Consider the following 24,714-nt stretch of genomic DNA (forward strand, 5'->3'; position numbering starts at 1 on the left):
CTTCTCATCTGATTTTTATTTCTGGGATAAAAGCTATTTAAACAATAGTTTTCAGATGATTACTCTCTCAATGATAACTGCGAAGACTTTTACCCACCCACCTACCCCAAAAGGCTCAAATAATTTTTAGAAGTACTAAAAATAGTGTGTTTGATTTGAGGAATAATGATATTACATAGTTTCAAAGTATCTCCCCACAAGAAACCTATACATTACAAAGATAAAATAGTAACTTTGCTATTTGACTGGAGAAACGTGGCAGGTATGACCTTAATTGAATAATCAAATGTAATACTACCAGTAACGGGATTAATTGACAGCAACTGCCTCTGAAGTGATGCACTGAAAAGCACTCAACATCACCTCTGCAGTATCCCAGCAAAAAGTCCATAACCTGGATCTAGTCACGAGGAGACATCAAACCCAAACTGAGAGCCGTGCTACAAAATAACTGGCTTGTACTCCTAAAAATTGTCAAGGTCATGAAATAAAAAGACAGACTCAGAAACTGCTCCAGATTAAAGGAAACTAAAGAGAGACAAGATGAAACGCAATGGATGATCTTGGATTTTTTTTTTTTTTTGCTACCAAGTACATTATTGAAATAATCAGAGAGATATGAATAAGTTCTGTAGATTATATAATAGTATTATAGCAATATTAATTTCTGATTTCAATAATGGACTGTGTTTTTAAAAGAGAATTCCTTGCTTTTGGGGAAACACACTGAAGAATTTAGGTGTAAAAAGGTAATATATCCACAAATTACTTTTAAATGAGAGAGAGAGCAAGAAAAAAAAATGTAGTAATATATTTACATTTGGAATCTTGGTGATGGGTATTCAGGAATTCTTGTATTATTCTTGCAGCTTTTCTGCAATCCTGAAATTATGTCAAAGTAAAATATTTCTTTTTTTCAAAAAAAAAGTGTGTTTGATTTCTTCACTGAGACTTTTTTAAATGCTCTATTCCAATACCAGCATTTTTTAATGCAAGTAGCTTGATGCATTTCAAAAAATTACATTTAATTCCTAGATTTCAAGTTCAAATTTGGAGCCAAGAAACCAACCCATTCAGTTGAATCAACATTTATTAAATGCAGTGTGTTAGGTCCTGGCAAAAAACAGTGATGGTACAGACAGAATCCTGTCTCTGAAGTTTCCCAAGCTAGAGGAGAACCAAACTCATAAATAAGATCATAAGATAGTCTTGAAGTCTTCAAGATTGGAAGAGACTGGCCAAATAGTGACTCAACTTAGCAAAATAAACCTTAATGCAATGTTTTTAGAAAATCAAAATTAATGCAAGACATACATGACGAACAAAATGTCAAATTTTCAGATAAAGAGAGGATCAGCAGTATTGATTGTTTTTTCCTTTTGCCTTAAGCTCCACTAGGACTCTGTTAGGCACTGCTTCACCCCTACCCTCCGGGACGGCCAGTGTTTTCCAGACCCATCTAATTTTCAGAAACGTAAATTTTCTGATATTTAGATCTCAATAAAATTATTATTACTCGGTGACTGCAGTTGGGGTCCTCTGACACACTCATGGTCTCTGGCATATGCTGTCTTTCTGGCATGTATGGCACGCAGTACCCGGCGCAGGGGAAACACTAGTGTATCTGAGGTACGACGCGGGGTGTTGCAGGGTCACACGCGCCAACGTCACAGAAGTCAGGATTTGGCTTCAGATCTTCCCTACTTTGGATTGGCTGTTAGTCAACAAGGTTCTGGTAACTGTTGGTAACCGTCAGAACAATCAGCCGCAGGCCAGGCTGGGTTGATCATAGGTGCTGCTGAGTCCCCCTGTGTCCTGATGACTGGGTACCTCGAACATCTGCCCTGTGCCTTCCAACACACGACAAGCCAAGCGGAGGCGGCAGATGCCGCCCTGGAAATCAGCCGTAGAGTAAGCATCGCCCCGTTCCCCAGATCACGGAGCATTTCGGGGCGGGGGCAGGGGCGGGGGCGGTGAGGAGGGGGCCTGTCAGATGCCCTAGTCTTCTGGAAGCCACCCCTGGGATCCAGGGTGGAGGGATGGAGCAACGGCGGACCTCAGCCAAACCCTCCACTGGGGCTAGAGGCCTGTAATCACCTGGGTGGGGGTTGGGGACTGCCCCTGATCCACACTAACTGATATATACTGACTTTTTCCCACTTAATATCTCCTGAATATATAATTATGGCAGTTTAGAGATTAGGTTATAAGGCCATAAATTTGGAGTCTTGACTCTCCAAAGGAGATATATATATACACATATATATAACACTGAAATGTTTCCCTAAAGTGCAGATCGACACACCGGGGAGGAAAAGTTCTTTGAGGGACAATACAAGCAGAGTTGAGGGCAGTTAAGATAATGGCTAAAAGAATATTTGAGTGGAAAAAAAATGTCAAAATTGTGTTATGCCACTTAGGACCTAGCAAGGTGTTCTTGAGTTCTCACACTTGTCTAGAAAGGCTGGGGGCTATGATGATTAATCAAGGCTGAAAGTTCTGTAATGAACTGAAAACTTCACACTAAATCTTAACTAACTTGTGGTGCCTGTGTATTGCATGTAGGTATAGGAATTTATCTATCATTACAGTATGTAAATCGTCAAAGCAAGGATATTTCCTTCTATAGTTTTTAATACAGTCTTGATTCTTCTAGGATTTAATAATCCCACAATTTTCAAACATTCTTCTCCTTTATCCAGATTCCAAGGCATCTGCCGTGGAAGAAGTTGCCTTTATTCTTTCCATGCTAGAACTGTCTACACCCAAGTTCTGTGTTGGATTGTTTTTAGTTTCCTGTTTTGTCAATCACTTAATTTGAAAGCTAACATTTCCTCCTCATCAGGTTGCTGAAATTTTTTTTTTTTTTTTTTTTTGGTACGCGGGCCCCTCACTGTTGTGGCCTCTCCCGTTGCGGAGCACAGGCTCCAGACGCGCAGGCTCAGCGGCCATGGCTCACGGGCCCAGCCGCTCTGCGGCGTGTGGGATCTGCCCGGACCGGGGCACGAACCCGTGTCCCCTGCATCGGCAGGTGGACTCTCAACCACTGCGCCACCAGGGAAACCCCTGAATACCTTTTCTGAGTGGTATCCTCTACCACCCTATGCAACACTGCAGATTCAAATTCTACCTTCTTGAAATCCTCCCTCTCAGCTCCCACTGTCTTTTTGTTTCTCTTCCTCACTTTATAAAAATCCCCCGTCTTTCTCCTTATCCATCTTGGTTCTCTCCTCCTCTTTCTAAATATAGACACTTCACGATGATCTTACCTGGGTCCCACTCTCTCCTCTGTGCTGGCCAACTGGCCAGTCTGTACACACCCACCCTGGAATCTCTGGTGAGATCCATTCTCCCACTTGCAGCTTCCTGGTGGATGGCTTGACTTGTATGTTCCACCAGTGCCTCAGTTTCAGCATTTCTCAACTGCAAGCATCTTCCCTCCCAGTCACCTGTCTCATCATCATGTCATCACACAATCATCATCACCTGTGACTTCCCTTGCCCTTATTCTCTGCCTCTAGTTACTTGCCAGTTCCCATCAGTTCTCTTTGTACATCACACGTCATATCTGTTCCCTGCTTATTCTCCCTTGCTACTGTCCTGGGGCAGGCTCATCAGCTCTTGACTTGATTTTCCAGAGGCAGCCTTGCTTCCTATCTGCAGTTCTGTCTGCACCCCAGGCCATCATATATGGTGCTGCTACAGTCATCTTCCTGAGATTTAGCTTTGTCACATCTTTTTCTCCAGTTTGAAAATCCTATAATACTTCTCTATTGCCCCAGAATTGAGTGCAGTGATGAATTACCCAATAGTTATTAAGCCCATTCTTTTACAGCCCGACAAAACAAGGGCACAAAAAAAGGAGGAAAAATGATTTTGAAATAACTTGATATTGCATATTACTTAAAAGCATTGATGTAGTTGTCATGGGAAAAATCAGAACTTTATTGGAATTCCTTACACTGATTTTACCGTGCAGTTAGTATATATATTTCATGTATATGTATATATATCTCGTATAAAATTAAATTAAATTTAAATTTCAGATTACATAAAATATGTGATTTTAGGTTAGCATTCTTAGGACCTGTAAAAGTTTTGTTTGAGCAGTAGGTGCACACTTCTGAGCCTAAATTTCAAAGTTAGCACAAATAATATGACCCTAATCCACCTTTTAAAATTGATTCCTCACAATTGTCTTCCCTGTGCCTTTCCCTGCAGCCAAAGGCTGTACAACCCTAACGCCTCACACGTTCTTCCCCTGCTTTTTCTCCTTTGTGTACTTACTCCCCTGTGTCTAAAATGCCCATCCATCGATATCTGTGTCTCATTTCTCCTCACTGTTTCAGACCCAGCCCAATTGTCAGTGCTGCCCTAAAATCCTCTCAAAGTTCCCAGGGTTGACAGTATTTTCTTCTTCCTCTGAATTCACCAGAGCATATTTTCCTTTTCTCTTAGCCCTTAATATTTGCAACCTTCTTTTGCAACATTGTGTATACTTCCTTCTCTTACTAATAGTTTAGTCATAGAGAGTAGGCACCTTTCCTGATTCATTGCTACATTTACTAGCTAGTCTCAGACTAAACTAGTCATAGCCTGAACTAAGACAAAGTAGTTTGTGGTTCAATAAATAGCTGAATGATCTGTTTGGACCTACGACTTAAAAAATGTTCATATTAAAGAGTGCTGTTGTGTGCAGCTGTTGTGAAAAATAGTATCGCAATTCCTTAAAAAACTAGATATACAATTACCATGTGATCCAGCAATTCCACTTCTGAATATATACTCAAACCAAGTGTAAGCAGGGACTCAGATATTTGTATACCCATGTTCATAGCAACATTATTCACAAAAGCCAAAAAGTGGAAACAACCCAAGTGTCCATTGATAGTTAAATGGAAAAACAAAATGTGGTATATACATACAATGGAATATTATTCAGCCTTAAAAAGGAAGGAAATCCTGGCATACATCACAACATAGATGATTCTTGGAGACATTATGCTAAGGGAAATAAGCCAATCGCAAAAAGACAAATACTGCCTGACTCCATTTATTTGAGGTACTTAGGGTAGTCAAATTTATAGATTGAAAGTAGAAGGGTGGGTGTCAGCAACAGGGGAATAAATGAGGAGTTAGTGTATAATGGGTACGGAGTTTCATTTGAGGAAGATGAAAAACTTCTGAAAATGGATGGTGGTAATGGCTGAGCAGCAATGTGAGTGCACTTAATGCTACAAAACTGTACAGTTATAACAGTAAATTCTATATTATGTATATTTTACCACAATAAAAAAAAAATAGTCCAGGGAAAGAATTCTTGTGCTTCTTTAGATGAAAGGAATATGCTGCTAGTGAAGTTGTTTGTTGTTTGGGAACTGGAACTGCTCCACCACGGATTCACTGAAAGTTGAAACTTCTTGGCACATTTTTGAGTTCTTTGGCATTTTGACACTTTCTTGTTACCAGATTCGTATGAAGTTTTCAGTTGGAAGGAAACATGCCATGATAAAGAGCTGTGTAAATAAATAATTAATTACATCAGTGATTCACATATTATGACGATAGTTTCAATTTTCCTTTTCATGTTTTTATTTTCAAAATTTGATTTAAATCCTAAAATACTCATTCCGTGGCTAAAATGTTCAAAATGTGTATTAATTTCTGATTACTAAGTTAATATGTGTTTATCATAAAATATTCAAACATTATTGAAAAGTGGATTGCTTTAAAAGTGGCAATCCCTCATGATCTCAAGTGATAACTTGTTAATAATTTGGAGTGTGTGCGTTTTGTGTGCATATAAATATCATTGGTAACAAAACTGCCTATGACATTTTAACTTAAAAATATATTTTGGATATCTTTATAGGTCTAGATATCCATCTGTCTACATTTTTAAGCTACTGCACAGCGTTCTATTGAGAAGTTACTTTTTTTCTTTTTTCGGCACGCGGGCCTCCCACTGCTGTGGCTTCTCCCGTTGCGGAGCACAGGCTCCGGACACCGCAGGCTCAGCGGCCATGGCTCAGGGGCCCAGCCACTCCGCGGCATGTGGGATCCTCCCGGACCGGGGCACGAACCCGTGTCCCCTGCATCGGCAGGCGGACTCTCAACCACTGCGCCACCAGGGAAGCCCAGAAAGAAGTTACATTTTAATTTAACCCATATTCCAATTAATGGGGCATATGTCACAACTACAATGTATGTATGAGATGAGCAGTGGTATTCACATTTTGCATGTGTGTGTATGTACTGGTGTATTTCTGAGTGCTAGATGTGAAATTGTGGGAGTAAGTTAAAAGCAAGTTTGTAATTTTAATAGATAGCTGCAAACTTTTAATTCTAATTTGACCAGACTTTAACATTCCAAACACTTTGGTGAAATTGAGATTGACTGTGTACAGTAGAAGCTGATGGTTTGGATGTTAAATTAAAATTCCCAGATGTGGATGCCTAAGGCTGATCCATTGGGTTTTTCTAAGCCCCAGATTCAGCTCACTTATCATGGTCACAAAAATACCCTGATGGAAATGCCTACACCTGAGCCAATAAGTTCTCTAAGCCCCAAGATTCAGGTTGTGTAGCAGGGTCGCAAAGGAAGTTTGGGATATAAATTAGCAGCTGCTCTCCATCCCTGGGGTATCTGTCTTTTTCACTTCTTCAGATATTTGTTCATCCCATTAAATCTAGCTCTTCTAATGTCCTCTACTAAATAATAAAACCATTGTCAAAATTTCATAAATCCCTTACTGACATTACTACCTCACCACCCACAACAAATCCCAGCTGAAATTTGGTGATTGTTTTGACTCTGGTAATTACAATGTTTGTCAGATTCCAGAACTGCAATGATTATACTTTCCACTTTTGTTGTGTCTTGTTAGCTTAACTCCCTCATTGACAAATTATAGATGGGCTTTAATTTTTCCATATCATCTTAGGCCATGTGGCCTATACATGTTATTCTGTAGTTTAGTAAAGGACCTTAAGAAGAAAGAGCAAAGCAGTTAAATAGCTGTTGTTGGATGTGTGTTTTCCAAAAATAACCTATGGGAATAAAAATCGCTACTTCTCCACCAAAAATTCCCATTGTGCAAGTGTGTCAGTAACTCTTGAAACATGAAGACACTGTTTCTTTGCAGAGAAAAGAAAACATTTATTCACTCATTCATTCGTCTGACATGTATTGAGAATTTACAGGGTGCCAAGCCCCTATATGATAATGTACATTATACTCTACTCCCTCCACCTCCAACCTTGATACTGTGTCTTCTGCAAATATGGAAAACCTACCAAATGTCAGTCCTTCACGCTTGAAGGTATATTTACAGATATTTAAAGACCAGATTACTCTTCCTCACGGAGAATCGAATACTTGGTTTTGGTGTATATGTACACATACACATTTTTTCTCTTGATTAAAATTTGTTTACACATCTGTGCCCGAGATTAAGGATAATGAAATTCAACCACAAAAATGATTAAGTAATGTATAATTGTAGCGTTGGAATTTATCAGTTTAGAGTAGTTGCCTCCATATTCACCTTTCTTTTGATCTTCTTGTAGACATTATTGTTATTGACTGTAAATGTCTCAGTATTTTTGCTCAGTGGAATGTGGCTTGACAGATTAATTATATGTTATCAGGCAGTTGAAGATCAACTAAAGATATGTGGCCACAAGAAGGATGCTGATGTCTTTGAGCTGTTTCTTTCTCAAAAGTAAGTGTGCTTTATATGTGAAATAGAAGAGCGTCATGTTATGTTTCATAGATTCAAATGTTCTCTTCCATTGTTTTCCCCTTCTGTGGATAGGCAAGTAGCACACGCTCGTTGGCGTCCACAGTCTCTATTGCAGATGCAGGATCCTGAAATGGATAAAAACAAAGATTATGGAGTGAGGCTGAGTTTGAATCCCAGTTCTATCTCTTCCAGCTGGGTGACCGTGGGTGGGTCATAAGCCTCTCTGTTAGGGTTGTCAGGTTTAGCCAATAAAAATATAGAACATCCAGTTACATGTGAATTTCAGAGAAACAAATGAATATAATTTTTTTAGTATAAGTATGTCCCACACTGCATTGGGAATTTGTTGTTTCTTTGAAGTTCACATATAACTGTGTATCCTGTGTTTTATCTGGCAAACCTACTGCCTGCATATAACAGTGCTATCTGCTTCACAGGGTTGTTGTGAAGATTAGGTGAGTTAGTAGAAGGTAGAGAAGGGTCTGGTACACAGTAAGTACTCAATCAGCATTAGTACAGTTAATGTTACTACTACTATTAGAGAATAATGACTCATTATACCACTATACTATAATAATAACCCCTATTATACTATAATCTCTACCTAACAACCTTTATACTAATTTTACTGGTAAGTATGAAACTTCTCCCTTATATAACTTCTTTATATCGATTTCTTTGATTCCACTCCAACTCCCCAAGGTGGCAGACAGCAAAGTTGGGTTCTTCTTCTACAGAGAAATCACAGTGCCTGAGATAGAACCCAGGTGGAAGAGGAAGTATGTGTTCCGTTAGATGCTGACAGCACAGGTTTTACTAGCCCACAAGTGACACCTGTGTAGTCACAGTTAGCATTTTCATCATAATGACCGTATTCCTACTCTTCTTACCCTTCTTCATACTTTTTGATCTCTGTGAATTCCATGTATTATCTTTAAAGAGACTTAACATATTTCTACATGTACGTAATATTCGGAACTTAGCTGCTTTTTAAAGAAAATGTCCTACTTTATCAATGAAGTTAATCACTTTATCTCTAGTGATTTGAGGAAATCCTTTATTAATAAACATATTTCTTTTGTTTTATATTAATATGTTTTAGTTTATTAGTGTGGTGAATAATATTTAAAATAATATTTATTTCTGTAATGGCCCTGAATCTCTTGGTAGTAAGGGAATATATAGCTGACAAATATAAGATTTTTTAAAATATACATCTTAGAATGGAACAAGTATGTGGGTAATTCTGACAAACTTAAGGTCATGCTTTGAACCTTCCTATAGATCAGTTAGTTTTATAATAACAATAAATATTTTTCTTGTCTTCAAAAGATTGCATCTCTAAGCCTTCCATGATTTTAAAAACTGTACACACTTGATCACTAAGATAAGTAGATAACAATAAGAAAAGCTTTAAAACACTAGAAAAAAATAGAAATATTGATCTTCTGACAGTGGTAATTGGTGGTCTTCTCAATTAAAGGACAATACGTTTTGAATCCTAAGAATACTAAGTCATCATTTAATCCATTTGGGTACAAGAAATGTTTCACTGTCCAGATGCCAATAAACTGGGTAAACTGGGTTATTTGCCTAAGTCTTTGTTGCCCTTGGAAAATATCCTATCAGTGTTTCCTTGAGAAATCATGCAGCACATATACTGTAACAACAGAGTTGACGTATTATTGTCAGCCTGAGTCATTGCCAGCATTAGTAGTAGAATTTCCTATCATTGTCTTCCATTGGCCTCACCTTAAAATGTAACAGCTCATTATTGATTTAGGATGGGTTTATATGCAGAATAAACCCTTCTGACTTGAGTTAAATTCCCCTCAACAGTAAGCTACTTTATTACATTATCTAATAGCAGAAAGTTCAGTACCAGTACTACTAATACAAGAAAATTAATGACACTTATTTGACACAGTTGATATTTTTAAGCATTAATGTATTAAAATAACTTTCCTGGGAATTCTTGGAGAGATACTCTAAGTGGGGCTTGAGTTTCTCTGCTACCATGTAGTGATTGCTTTATTTTTCGTAGGAAATAATGAAGCTAACATAATATCATTGTTGTCCAATGCAATAGTTTAAATGTGTCAGGGTCCAAATTCCCCTCCCAGAAATTAGCTACACATCTACAGTGAAAGAGGAGAATGCATTTTGTGTGTAAATCTATTACAAGTTGCTTTGAAGAAGCCTAGAATATTTTGTTGTGCCAGGGAAGTGCTCGAAGACTAACAGTACATGTCAAAAGGACAAGGTGGGCTGCTTGAAAAGTCTTTTGTTTGGGATAATTTGAGAATAAAAAAAAAAAGTACGAAAAGATTAAGAAAAAACTATTCAAATGAGAAAGGTGGAGATGAGAAGGAATGAGAGAAATAAAGGGGAGGGGAAGATCTTTTTTACAGAATATCAGCTAATAAATGTAAAAAGAATGAGAGCATTAGAAAAATTACCATTTCATAATACCAAATCTACTGATTCAGGTAAAGGTTATTAATCAAAGCTAAAGCCATTAAATAAATAGTTATTGGGGACCACTAATCTGTTCTCTGCAGATTGGCGGTTACCAGAGGGGAGAGGGATTTGGGGGTGGGGCATGATATAGGTGAACGGGATCAAGAGGTACAAACTTCCAGTTGTAAAATAAGTCTTGGGGATGTAATGTACAGCATGACCACATGCCGTGGAGGGTGCAGAGCCTGTGCTCCGCAACGGGAGAGGCCACAACAGTGAGAGGCCCGCGTACCGCAAAAAAAAAAACAAAAAAAAAAACAAAAGTAAATGTTAAAGTCAACAAAGAAGAGAAGGTGACTATTCTAAATTTAAGAAGACTAAGGGGTTATACTAACTGAAAATGCAATGCATGAATGTTGATGGGATTCTGGGCTTAAACAAAGAAAAAATCTATAAAAGAAATGTAGGAGCAACAGGAACAATCTGAATATGAATAGTAGTGTATTAGATGATATCATTGAATTCAATTTTAATTTTCCTAAGTGTGATAATGGTATGGGGGTTATGCAGGACAGCGTCCTTATTTGAGGGATGCGTGTGCTGAAGTATTTACGAATCAGAGTCTGCAACTTATTTTCAAATGATTCACCAAGAAAATTATCAACCCACAAATAGATATATTGTATATATAGATAAGAGAGTGAGCATAAATGTGGCAAAATATTAAAAATTACGAAGGCATGCATTGTACTATTCCTTCAACTTAGGTTTGGAATTTTCCAATATAAAAAGTGGGCGAGAAGGGTTTCATTTGTTTAGAAATGTTGTTTGCATGACAAAAAATATGTTTTCACAAACATTTAAAAAAATTAGTCCCTCAGTGTCCCAAGGTTAAACATAATTGTGAAAGGATGTTGCTACAAGTTAGTAAATGTAATATTAATTAACATTAGTATTTTTAAAGTGTTTAGAAAAGTGCCTTGCACACGAAGTGTGCTCTATAAGTGTTTAATAGGGACATATATGTGTATATACCTGGCCTGGGCTCACGATTTCTGTCCTAAGAAATAAAAGAGATCAGAATACTCCAGCCCACAGCAGTCAAAGGGCCAGCTATCTGCAGAGGCCGTGCTCTCTTTGCTGACAGCTCCTCCACCACACCCTACGTCTGCCCCTTCGCTGAGTGAGCTGCATCACCAAAAAGACTCATGACCACTGGGGCAGCTGGAGTCCTGCACAGTTCAAGAAGGATGGGTAACATTTTTGACCCCATATTTAATAAACAACAAAGGGAGAATAAAACACTTAACCCAGTCTCTGTCTCTTGGTGTCCTACAATTTCCATGTCTTAAATCCAGTTTGGCCAAGATCTGGACAACCTCAAAGTAAGGACCCTGAGGCACTGTTGAAGCAGGAGTCAAGGCTGTTTCCCATATTTATCTTAAGTCCCATGTCTTCTGCACTTTTCTTCCTCTGCTGTCTCCTCAGTGAAATCTTTTAAAATTAAGGTCCCAAAAAATTCAGTCATAATGAGGTGTAAATTTCTACTAATGTCATAAAATTCTCTTTTAGTATTCATTTTACTGGCTGACAAAAATCTTGACCCAAGTGAATGAAGTTTTGAAGACGGAATTTAGGAAGTTAGCACATATAAGAGTGCCAGTAATTTTGAAAGGACAGAGAGAGGCCTTTCCAGTTCCCCCAGAGTCATACTACATAAGCCACCTTACCCATGAATGAATTAATCATTGCTAATGTTCCCTTTTTGTTTTCCTTTCCAGGGAACTGACAGAGGTCATTGATCTTTCTAGGTTTAAAAAATTAAAATACTTATGGCTACATCATAACAAGGTAGTATGATATTTGATCTTAAATGGCTCTATAATTAAATTGCTATCTTAATTTCATGTTTTTAATAGAACTGATCATGAAAAGTATTAATACTTTATACTCCTAATTTTAATTTAGGTAAATTAAATTTAAATTTAATTTACCTTTAAATTTAGGTAAATATATATATATAAACAGGTATATTGAATAGCAAGATTTGTGAAATGTTATCAGACTGGAACTTTACTTTTTTCTCCCATGTGCTTTCAAAACTTTTCAGTGAAAGCTATTGCTTCCCAGTTTCCCGGAAGAAAACTTGGGCAGTCTCATGACCTTTCTTATCTCTCTTATGTAGTTCAAAAGCTTACAGTCCATTTTGAGACATAGTCATACTCTCAGTTCAGAAATGAGAATGTGAATATGTTAATTCATAAATGAGACATCCCTCTATCTCCCCTCCCTTATCCAGCTAGGGCTGACTGCAGATGGCCACCTGCCTGCTTCATTAGCAAGGGGGGTGTGGTTGGTTGTTTCCCTTGCCTCTCACCTCCACCCTAGCCTTCTCCAGGGTTGGTATGGAATGGGGAGGAGTGGAGGCAGAGGAAAGGCAAAGGAAAAACAAAGTTTCTATTTGATTTGCACCCTCTGGTGTCAACATGTTCAGAGTTTGCTTCTCTTAATGGGTTATTCAGAAGCTCCCCTGCTAGGTTCCTCCAACTCTAATTCCTCTTCGCTGGCCACTCCTGACCTCCCTTTCACCTTGTATTCCAGTGGTACTTACAACTGAGCATCTCCTGGCCTTGGCAAACTGCCCATTTGGGCAGGATCCTTTGTAAAGTGCCCTAGATCAGCATTCCTCCTATGGTCCTGCATGTATTTCCCAGAACTCACACACCTTTGTCCTGCTGTCAGAAGGATTGATTACCTCCCAGTTGCCACCCAGACTGATCCAGCTTCTTCAGGAAGTGCCAGGCACTAAGCCAACATGTCCCCAACTGCAGGGAATGCTTTTCAAGGGCACTGAGTGTGGCCCTTGAAGCTTTTCTTCGAGGCTAGGGTTTAGCTGGCAGCGCCTCCTCTGTAGTGGAGTCCTGAGTGGGGCTCCAAGCTCTCTTCAAGTCATAGAGCAGGACTGAACTACAATTCAAGCCAAAACAATCATTACAGTTAGTCATTCTCAAATTTCTAAAGTTGGACTTTCCAACAGCTTGTATTTTGTTCATTATAAATTGATGACCCAATCTTAGCATTTTAAATTTAAACTTTCAAACACCGGCTGATTAAAAAATAATGATTTGAGTTTTCAGTAGTAGTCTGCTTGTCAAGCAATAGTCCAGATTCACAGCATTGAATCTTTAAGCATCCATGTTTATGAAAGTATTTCAATATTACATTGCATTTTCAGTCTGTTCTTTTAACCAAGTGGAAAATGGAAAATGAAAGTTTTTCTAGTATTAAGTGCAAGCATAAGTTTCATAAGCTTAAAATAATTTCTAGGAGAGCAAACACAAATACATTCAAGGCCCAGGCAGCTAACAACTGAAATGGAAAGTGCACACACTACTTAAGAGCATACAAGTTCAAAACTCTTTTAAATACCCTGCCAAAAATTATCCTGGGTTACAGTGTGTGACCTCTGATTAGAAAAAGATGGAACTCATCAAGCATGGCAAAAGTGACTAATCTTTGCTTTTCATGTGTGTTCCTTGTGGAGTTCAGTATTCAGTTTTGAAGGAAAGAATGTACAAATGTTGGCAATATTTCTAAAGGGAGAGGTATAATTAGGGATTTTGTAATATTTTTTGGCTTTCTTGTAGTGGACACCGTCCCACCTTCAGCCAGTCATTGAATTTTCACACAGTTGAATTACAGATACATTACGTACATAGGAAGGGATTGCATACACTGTCAACTATTGTACTTTCTTTTGTTTTGGAAGGGGAAAGGGTGCAACAAAGGGCTAAATTATCTTCTTGTGTTTGGTTATTTATGCTCAACATACTATATTATTTCCAAAATAACCATCACTTAACTTTGTTTTTTAAAAATAGACATCTATTCCATATAACCCTGAAAGGATATCATGTTTGGAATAAGTTTTAAGTGGTCAGGAGAGGAGTGAATAAGCTAACGTGAGTTTTTCTATTGATCAATAATTGACTGGTTGCTAAGTTGCCTGAGTATTCACACTCTATGAAAAATTAAAATCTTATTCAGGATCCAAACTCTAATGGGCATATTACCTATGATAGTACGTCATCAAAATTCGCATGGAAAATTTTGATTATTACTTTTCTTTAATATCTAGATTATATTAGGTGGACCACTAAGAAGTTACTTTGCCAGAATAGAAATGGTATGAAGAATCATGGTGAAAATCATCAACATTGACAAAGGAATACAAATATTTAGAATTGTAATGTTTTGTTAACAATGATCTAAATTTGTGACCAGCATTGTTCTTACATTATATTAGGCAACCCTTTATTTAGGAACAAGTAAGGCACGAAATAGTAAAATAAAATGAACACACCTTTTTTTGTTTATTCATTTATTCAATCAACAACTTTGTTGAGATGTATGTACTGACCATTATTGGTTGTCCATTCATTATCCATTCTATTCTTTTACCTATACAGCAGAATCTGGGTTAAGGTATTGGTACATACTTCTTTTTAGTCAGGTAGGTGGCTCCATTCCCAGTTCCAAGAGGTGGAGCCTGAACTGTTTAAACCAATCAGGATAATCCCATCTTCTTTGTGAGTGGCTAGTCAATGAATTGGCTCATAACCCGGCTGTCGTAATAGATAATATTGGAGGTAGCTACTGGGAGACTTCTGTGAAAGGTTTCCTTATTCCTGAAAAAGAGCACTAGAAGAGAGGTCCCTTGTTCCCTCTGGATGTTTTCTTGCCTGGCTAGTAAGCCAGGAACCATCCTATCAACTTGCGGATGTATCCAACATTGTGAGAAAAGCAGAGATCAGAGAAGCATTGAGATATTCAGACTGAAGCTCTCACAACTCCTTGATACGTGAGATAATAAGTGTTCTAATTTATGTGCCAGTTTGAGTTGAGCTTAGGAGTTACTTGGAGCCCAAAGCATCCTCTGTAATATGGTTTATTCTGTACTTGCATTAGGCTACTGATAGAATATAAAAATAAATGTGATGGTGCCTGCTCTAGTGATAGAATTAGGAAGGGCAGAAGGTGTGGCTGTACTCCTGGTGAGGAAACTGTGGTTGCAAACTGCCTGGAATGGAATGAGAGAAAGCAGTGGTTTGGGGAGACAAAGGATGAATGTAGTTTGGTGTGTTTGGAGCCTAACATGCTTGAAGGGTGCACACTTCTCCCCATTATTATGTAGTGGATGATAAAACTGGAGCTTCTGATCTGACCTGGAACCAGCAAATTAGATAGGTACAAGTTGTTTCTGAGGACGTGCAATGCCCCAGCTTTCCTAGGTTTGCTCAGGCTGCCCCGCTTCCTTCATTATGCTCTCCGAGGGCTTGCTTTCTCCTTGTACTGCATAGATATCTACTAGTCCTGCAGCTCCTCTCTTTCTGGGTCATCTGTTTCTAATCTCCGCCGATGTAATTAGTGGGAGGCAACTGCTCTTAGGTGCGTATTAACTGAGGCCTTCTGAAGACTCCCTGCCTTGTCTCATCTTTTAGCAAGGCTGACTGAGGGAATTTTAGGTCAGTTCATCTTCTCCAGCTTTCCTAAGAAAAGAAGCTGGGTCTGCTCAGACGAGTGATCTAAGTGATTTGCATTTTATACTACAGTTTCAAAGGTATATAGACATTTGATCTGTTTGTGTTTTGGGTCATTACCTCAAAATTTTTCTTTTACAGACGTTTAGTAGTGAGCTCATAATATTGTTGTCACAATGCTGGTATCCTTCTATTTCTGGAAGACCTAGCATTACTTGGGTGTATTTCATGTGTCACAGATTAGAGTAAGCATTTGATGAGAAACCTGTATATAATGCCTCACCAAGCAACTGTCCAAAATGGAATCTGAGTTTCTACCATGTAGCAAAAACTGAACAGTTGACAACTTTTACAAACTAAATTTAAATAAAAATACCTATTCTGGCAAGGTCATTGTTTATAAACGTCTTCATCTAAAACATAATCAAAATACTTATCTATAATAACATTTTCCACACTAAAATAATGTACAATAATGTATGGTGTACTATACACCAACTTTATTTTTTTCTTTTTTCGGTACGCGGGCCTCTCACTGTTGTGGCCTCTCCCGTTGCGGAGCACAGGCTCCGGACGCGCAGGCTCAGCGGCCATGGCTCACGGGCTCAGCCGCTCTGCAGCATGTGGGATCCTCCCGGACCGGGGCACGAACCCGTGTCCCCTGCATCGGCAGGCCGACTCTCAACCACTGCGCCACCAGGGAAGCCCTATACACCAACTTTTGATCCAAGTCAGATAGCCTTGAGTTTGAACCCTTGCTCTGTTGTCTTGAGAAAGTTGTTTTTTAACTTCTTTTAGCCTGTTTCCTCCTAGGTAAATAAGGGAACAAAACAACATGGGCTATTGGAAGGATCATATTAGATAATGGTGAAAACATCTAGCTTAGTGCTTGGGTCATAATAAGCACTTAAAAGAGGGCTTCCCTGGTGGCGCACTGGTTGAGAGTCTGCCTGCCGATGCTAGGGGACATGGGTTCGTGCCCCGGTCCGGGAAGATCCCACATGCTGCGGAGCGGCTGGGCCCGTGAGCCATGACCGCTGAGGCTGCGCGTCTGGAGCCTGTGCTCCGCAACGGGAGAGGCCACAACAGTGAGAGGCCCGCGTACCGCAAAAAAAAAAAAAAAAAAAGATATGACTGTCCCCTTGACTCTGAACCAACAGTTCTCAACTAGAAGCGACTTTGCAACCCCTGCCACACCTCCCACACACAAGGAGAACATTTGGCAATGTCTGGAGACCTTTTTGATTTTCACAACTGGGGTGCGTGTGTTCCTGGCATCTAGTGGGTAGAGGCTAGGGATGCTGCCAACCATACTACAATCCACAGGGCAGCTTCCCCAGCCCCCCAACAAAGAATTATCTGGCCCCAAATGTCAATAGCTGTAAAGGTTGAGAAATCCTGCTCTAAAAGAATGCCTCCTTAATTTTAAATTCATGCTGGTGTAAAATTTTCCCCACTAGTACCTCAGCAGTTACATGTAAGAGCTTTACCTTGAATGTAAGTGCTCTCAGCTCTATGAAAAATAATAATGGTTAAATAGTAAATAATAAAAGCTATCGTTTATTGAGCCCTTGCTATGTGCTCAGCCCTGAGCTAAGATATATGATTTGTGGAATGTCACATTCAGTATAAATCCTATGGCAATCCTTAGACTCAGTAGTACAGATTTTCCTAAATGGATAATTATAATAACATTTTACTTTAACAATGGTTTGAGTGTCAGAACAATCAGCATGTCTTCCAACTCCCATTCCTACATCTTGACTTCAACAACTTGGTACATTGCAATGTCTATTTAAGTCCTGTGAATTCTGCCTTGGAATTATCTCTCAATTCCCTCTACTTTGCTCTTCTCCCACTGTTATTACTCTACTCTGGGACCCATATATTCTTTGGAATTAGCATAACACCATTTTTGTTCATCTCTTGCTGTTATACTTACTATCTCCTCTAAATAGTACTCTTCCCTGTCATTTTTTTTTTCCAAAATAAAACTGGGCAATAACACTCCTCTGCACAAAATCTTTTATTAGTTCCCCAAGATTCTCATGATCTGGCCTTATCTCTTTTCACTACATTCCTCCCACTCATTTCGCCCCAACGAAAGGTACAATCTTAAAATTCCAATAATCATGGTCCAAAGATATTAATGCTCTTGGGAAAGTTATTATTCTATAGTCAAGATGAAATGGTTGAGTTTATTAGTATTCTTGAGTTAATGTGTAACGCAAGAGAAATTAAAACCTCAACTAATTAGAATGTTCTGTTAATGTGTGGTTGAGCAGGCAACTGGGAAAAAAGAGAGAAGAAAAAGTCGTGGTTTGCCCTGGTGTTCTCTTTCTAGGCTGATGTTAGGTGTGGCTCTCATTAGATCAGGGAGTGGATGGAAGGTAGTGAGTTGCTGTCAGGAGGCCAGCAGGAAGAGTAGAAAGGGATATGAAGCCAACTGGGACCCACCCCTCACTGTGTTGAAGGGTCTCTCCTACCTGGGGGAAACATGGCTCCTTTTGTGACTTAACAAAGCTGAAGTGCAGTTACTGGTGGTTCTCCTGCATGAGTGCTCACATAATTAGGTACAGATGAGACTGTGAGACAATGAGATGAGCAGCACATGTGCCTTTTATAGCTTCATAATTTGTGACTGTTACAAATATAAGAAAAAATTAAAGACAATTCATTAAAGAAACCCATTTTCAAACTTTGATTACAAATCTAAAATAGCTTTTCTGAGATACGAGAGGGCATGAGTAAAATTTCCAATAAATCCTCACTAAATCAGACAGGTTGGCATCTGTCTATCTGAATCAAACAACCAAAGGTCAAAACAGTTCTATTTAACTGATGACAGTAGTTACTGTGATAGGCTTTAATAAACATGTAAAACTAACTTACAATCATAAGCATATATTTCTGTATATATAAATTAGGAAGCACTTGATCAATAACTATTTCATATGATTCTCATCCCTGCTAGATCCTGTATTAAGCAGTAAACTTAGCCTTGTTCCATTTAACTTAAGGGCTGCTTTTAGAACATACCAGCCCCACGTTAAGACCCTACCATGCCTCATCCTCATAACTCAAACAAATCTGTCAACTTCTATTGAGGTTATAAAGTCAGTATTTTTAAAAAAGTAGTGGGATTCTCCTTGCAGGGTAACAGAAACATTTCTGAATTCAGTTTAAATACTCCTATCATGTACTTTAATGGTGCATTTGAGGAATTTTCAAGAGTGTTTTGACTATTTTCAATTCTTACAGTACACCGAATTTCTAATCTAATCTTAAAAGTAAGATGCAGCTTCACCATATCATTAGGAGAATGGAGAGGTGGGAAGGCTAACAGACTGAAGAAACATCGTTTCTTTCCTTAAGGAAGACACGAAACTAGTGATCAAGTAATTGCACAAGTCATAGGAGGTGTTGGATGTGGACAAGAAAAGGAAGATTCATGGGCATGGAGGTTGTCAGGAAAGGCCTTATTTAAAAAAAGATGAGCTGTAAAGTAACAGGATTATTCTGTGCCTTGTCTTCTCCTTGGGGATGGTGGCCGGTTGAGCTGTTAGCACTGACCTCCTGTGTGGTCAGATTACAGAGTCCTCGGCTAAGCTGAGATCTGTTGACCCAAAGGACAGTGAGCCTGAGAAGAGGAGATGGTTCATAGACTGGGGCATAAAGAAAGGGAATTCAGAATTAGACAATCTCGGAGGTAGAGCTTGGGGAGGGGAGGTAGAGCACTGACTGCAGAATTAGACCATCTCTCAGGAGATCTGACTTAAAATGCTGGAGCAGGTGGAAGTTTAGAGAAACAAAAAGTGGGTCAAAACAGAGCAAGAAGACAGCAGTGAGATGCAAAGAGATCAAAGAACGGTCTCAACAAATCCCTGGAGCAGTGGAAACTTCTTGTGGCAGCCTGCTCAGGCATGGTTGGATAGGCCTTGCCAGCCTAGGGCAGTTCCTTAAGAATAATCAGAAATGTACCAGGAGGAAAATCCATGCAGGCAAAGAGAAATCGTGACTCATACACAGATGCAGAAACGATTCAGCATTATCGGAGGAGAGAGCCCTTGGCACATAATAGGCACTTAATAATATGTGGTGGTGAATTAGTGCATATATGGAGCCAAATCCAATGTGACTCTAGGGCAGAGAAATGTAGGGAAGGTTGTGAGAGCAAAAGGATAGGCCAGATTCCAGAGGCTTTGAAAACCTTTCAGGGAGTTTGGTGGAAACGTGGTAAGAGAAGTTCGAGTATTAAGTTAGCTAAAAGCACCCTTTTTATCATACGTAACTTCAAAGACAATCCAGACATAACTCATGGCCCAGATCAAAAGGTTGCACATAATTAATAAAAACAGCAAATGCTGAACGTCTATGGTTCTTATTAAAATTTTATATCTGTATGTAATTACATGTAATTATTGTAGAAAGAATATTGTTCTCTAACTCTCATTTTCAGCTCCATGGAATAACATTTATAACTAGAAACTGTTGTCTGGCAGAACTATACCTAAACAACAATGCAATATTTGATATACAAGGTATGTCTTAAATTTTGTCTTTTGATTGAATTGATTTTCAATTAAATAATAACTTTCAACTATGGTATTGCTCATGGCATGCAATAATCTGTTTTAACATTTCTGTTGAAAATATATGATGGAAGCTGTTATTTTTTAATGTTCTTGTGTACATTTCATTTTAAGATGTGCTGTTTGATTATGGTTTTAGCTCAATATTGTCATGTATCTTATTCAAGATGTAAAAGAATCTTTTTTTAGCATAGAAATTTTGCCATTCTACTGCACAGTTGGACACAAACTAGATATTGTGGAAGCAAATTTTAATGTTTGGGAGCATTAATAAAAAATAATGACTTCATAAATAGTTTTAAATATTTTTACAGGCTGTAATTTTTCCCAGCCAAATTTCTGTTTCACTCTGAGTTAATTTTGTACCTGCAACAATCTCTAAACTGACAATTTCAAGCCTGGTATAAAAGTATATGATATACTAGGATCATGAGATACAAAGAAGTATGGTACAAAACGTTTTTCTTCTGTATTACATGCTGCAGAATTGAAATATCGTAAATTTTGAGATCCAGTATGATTCCTTGTTCCATGAAGAAAGGAAACCTTGCCAATTCAACTATGATGTCGTTATTGCAAAGATACAACACACTTTCACTTATGTTAAAAATGTGGGAAAATGTGCAAGTTAGAATCAATAAGATGATAGGAATATTTGGCTTCCCATTGTGTAAAGAAAATATTTAGTTGAGCAGTTTGGGGGAGATACTGATTTGAATAACCATTTCCTGGATTGGCACTATAAACTAAGCAACATTGGCAAAACAAAACAAACAAAATAAGGATAACGAAAACAACCCCTTCAGAATCAAACAAAATCATTGCTACAGAAAAAAAAAAACAGTGGAAAGAAATTGGCTCTATATTCCCAAATTACAGTCACTTTTTTGAATTGTTATGCTTTGTTGTATTCTTAATGATAATTCATCATATTATTAATAATTCCTCCCTTCACCAGATGTAATGTATTCTTTGCTTTTGCTTAGGTAGCATGTTTAATTAGCATTAAAAATGTTTAAAATCTTATACAAATATTTTAATTTCTTTTAGGCCTGCACTCTTTGCATTCGTTGCATATACTCCTGCTGCACCACAATGAGTTAACAAACATTGAGGCAACAGTAAAGGAATTAAAGGGAATGCTAAATCTGAAGACCCTAAGTATTAATTTGCACTTTTATATAGCCATAACTTAAAGTAGTGATGACACAGGACATTTTTTCATTTTTTGAATTTAAATTAGATCAGTGTTTATAACAAAACTACTTAGATAGTTTCCAGAAAACAAGACTAGATCTTTTTCTTTTTAAAAATACATTTTTGAAAGAACAACAGGTAGAAAAACAATTTTTGTGAAATGATATGGCATGCCAAATGGAAATGATGAAAGCAAAAAGAGAGGAGGTACATGTTTAAATCTGTGTTTTTGGTTTTACCTCTAAAGGCAGTTTTAGCACATATTATATGATTCCATTTATTTATATAAATGTCCAGAATGGGCACATCTATCGAGACAGCAACACTGAGAGGTAACTGTTTTTAAATAGTGGCTGCCCAGTGCTGGGGGGATGAGGGTCTGGGGAGTGACAGTCTGGGGTTTCTTTTCAGGGTGATGAAAATGTTCTAAAATTGAACGTGGTGATGGTTGCACAATTCTATGAATATACTAAAAACCATGAATTGTATACTTAAAATTAGTGAACCGTGTGATATGTGAATTATATTAGTAAAACTGACACTGCCTCCCCCTACACTAAAAAAAAGAGCACGTTTTAACGTAATCTTCCTATTGGGTGAACAGCAAACAATTCATATATATTGAATCGCACCCAGCAAGGAACTGACCTCAGTATTTGAAGAAGGTGTGAGGTGGGTTGGAAAAATAGATAATACACAGTTCCTACTCTCAATAAGCTTATAGTTGTTTGGTTGGTTTGTTTGTTTTTAAGCTTATAGTGTCGAAGGGTAAATAAACTGGTACACGATTGCAATTCAGAACAAATGGTTCTAGGTGGACCAAGGGAAACTCAGAGCAGTGAAGGGGTTTTCAAACCTCAGAGTTTGTAGACTTCTTTATACAAGGTCATAAAATAGATGGTTTTTTCCTATTTATTTTCTATTCATTTCTCAGAATTGCCAAAGATAGTGTTGTGAATATGTGTAAAGTGGTGTTGATGGTGGAGCTTCTAATCAGCTCAATACATAGTTATTAAAATTTTCAAATATTTTGAGTGTTAATCAGTTATACCTACTATATTAAGGAGAAATGATTTAAGTTCTTATAGGTAAGATTCTTTAAACCCAACTATTAAAAGTACCCCAAGTTCTAAGGAATTTAATGCTCATTTTTGAGGCGTGATAAGGTCTGTGAAAGACTTATCAGGATTGGCCTGCATATTTGAATTACCTGGCCTTTCTGTGCTGAACAAATGCTTAAAATGTCTTTAAATGATTAAAAGACTGGTTATACTAGATCTTGAACTCTCTCTTACCTTCATTTTTCTGTAAAATGGGCTAATAACTACCTCTCAGGATTGCTTCAAATATTAAGCTAACTCTGTAAAGCATTAATTGGTTTGAAGGAGTAACGACAAAAAATTGTTTTATTATGGCTTATGTAAATTAGATAGTGAATTAAGATGCACACAGTCTAGAAATTCTGCTGATTGGTAAATAGATTTTCAAAAAACTGACATTTTGAATAATAATTATAATAACATGTTTGAATGTTGAGAAAATGCTTTCTTACTATATTCTCATTTAAATCTTCATAGCAATCCAATGATGTGATTAGAATTATTCCCTCTTTAATGGTAGAAATGCAGGGCTCAGAGCTTTAACCAGACTACTAAGGAATGTTGAAACTTAAACTCATGCCTTGTTTCTTCTGTTTATCATTCATTCATTCAATAAATATTTATCATGCATTCACTAAGGACACTAATAGATGGAGATACAAAAGTAAACAAGAAAGACCCTATCTAGACCTTTATGGAGCTTATAGTTTTGTAACTCTCAGCCTAAATATTTCTTACAGAACTGAGGGGGCTTGATGCAAAACTAATTGGACAATTTGCTAAATGTAAGAACTGAATAATTTAAGCAAGCTTATTTTACAATGTAGGATTTGGAGGTTAGCCATCAAGGTTGCCCCATCATAGTCAACAGTGTTATGCCTTAAACAAAAGTGCCTGGCGGGAGGGGGGGTAAGTGGAGTCTGAAATTCAGCCCTTGCCTGCCTTACCAGCCGTGTATGTGGGTGCAGAATGGTGTCAGCCCTGAGGTGGGGTGCAGGAGTGCCTTTTCTAGTTCTCTGAAAGGCTATTAGGTCAGCCTGGTAGTATAAGGTCCATATCATTGCCTGTCACAACATTTTAAATGACCTCTATTTAAAATCATAGTGACTATAAATTGTTCCAACTGAGAATCTTGTAGAGGGATCATTTTTTGAAATGGAGAAAATGCTGCATCAGGTTACCCAAAAATGCATTTTCTGAAAATTTTTGGTAGCAAATATGCACAGTTTGAACCCTTGCCCTATTTTGGTTAAAGATATTATACAAAAAAGTGTTGGTGGACTTCCCTGGTGGCACAGTGGTTGGGAATCCACCTGCCAATGCAGGGGACACGGGTTTGAGCCCTGGTCCAGGAAGATCCCACATGCTGTGGAGCAACTAAGCCCACGAGCCACAACTACTGAGCCCACATGCCACAAATACTGAAGCCTGCACGCCTAGAGCCCGAGCTCCGCAACGAGAAGCCACCACAGTGAGAAGCCTGGGCACCGCAACAAAGAGCAGCCCCTGCTCGCTGCAACTAGAGAAAGTCTGTGCGCAGCAACGAAGACCCAACACAGCCAAAAATAAATTTAAAAAAATTAAGAAAAAAATGTTGGCATTTACTAGCTACTAATTATATTGTGCAGTAATGTCCCCTGATTAAGTTCCTATGAACCTCCTTTGCAATCACAGATTAGATTCAGCTCATTAACTACAATAAGAAATCCATGTATTTAAAATATATATAAATTTATTAATTTATTTATTTAATTTTGGGTGTGTTGGGTCTTCGTTGCTGCACGTGGGCTTTCTCTAGTTGCGAAGAGTGGGGGCTACTCTTTGTTGCGGTACGTGGGCTATTCATTGCGGTGGCTTCTCTTGTTGTGGAACACGGGCTCTAGGTGCGTGGGCTTCAGTAGTTGTGGCACGTGGGCTCAGTAGTTGTGGCTCACAGGCTTAGTTGCTCCGTGGCATGTGGGATCTTCCCAGACCAGGGCTTGAACCCTGTCCCCTGCATTGGCAGGCGGATTCTTAACTACTGCGCCACCAGGGAAGTCCCCCATGTATTTTCAAGTGTTAAAACTTTTCTTTTCAAGTC

The 24,714-nt window shown here is 38.3% G+C and overlaps 1 protein-coding gene across 1 annotated transcript in view; it reads left to right on the top strand.

Moving 5' to 3' along the window:
* The first annotated feature begins 1,818 nt into the window (after window positions 1-1,818).
* LRRC72 (leucine rich repeat containing 72) overlaps window positions 1,819-24,714 on the top strand; it is a 41,634-nt gene continuing 18,738 nt past the window's right edge. Inside the window, exons 1-5 of the mRNA XM_022590042.2 lie at window positions 1,819-1,911; window positions 7,651-7,724; window positions 11,987-12,056; window positions 20,205-20,286; window positions 21,388-21,498. Of these exons, the coding sequence (XP_022445750.1) occupies window positions 1,819-1,911; window positions 7,651-7,724; window positions 11,987-12,056; window positions 20,205-20,286; window positions 21,388-21,498 (430 nt within the window). The remainder of the gene's footprint in view (window positions 1,912-7,650; window positions 7,725-11,986; window positions 12,057-20,204; window positions 20,287-21,387; window positions 21,499-24,714) is intronic.

The sequence above is a fragment of the Delphinapterus leucas genome, chromosome 9, assembly GCF_059928025.1.
Source record: "Delphinapterus leucas isolate spDelLeu-1000000601 "Yukka" chromosome 9, BTC_Dleu_Yukka2, whole genome shotgun sequence".
NCBI lineage: Eukaryota > Metazoa > Chordata > Mammalia > Artiodactyla > Monodontidae > Delphinapterus > Delphinapterus leucas.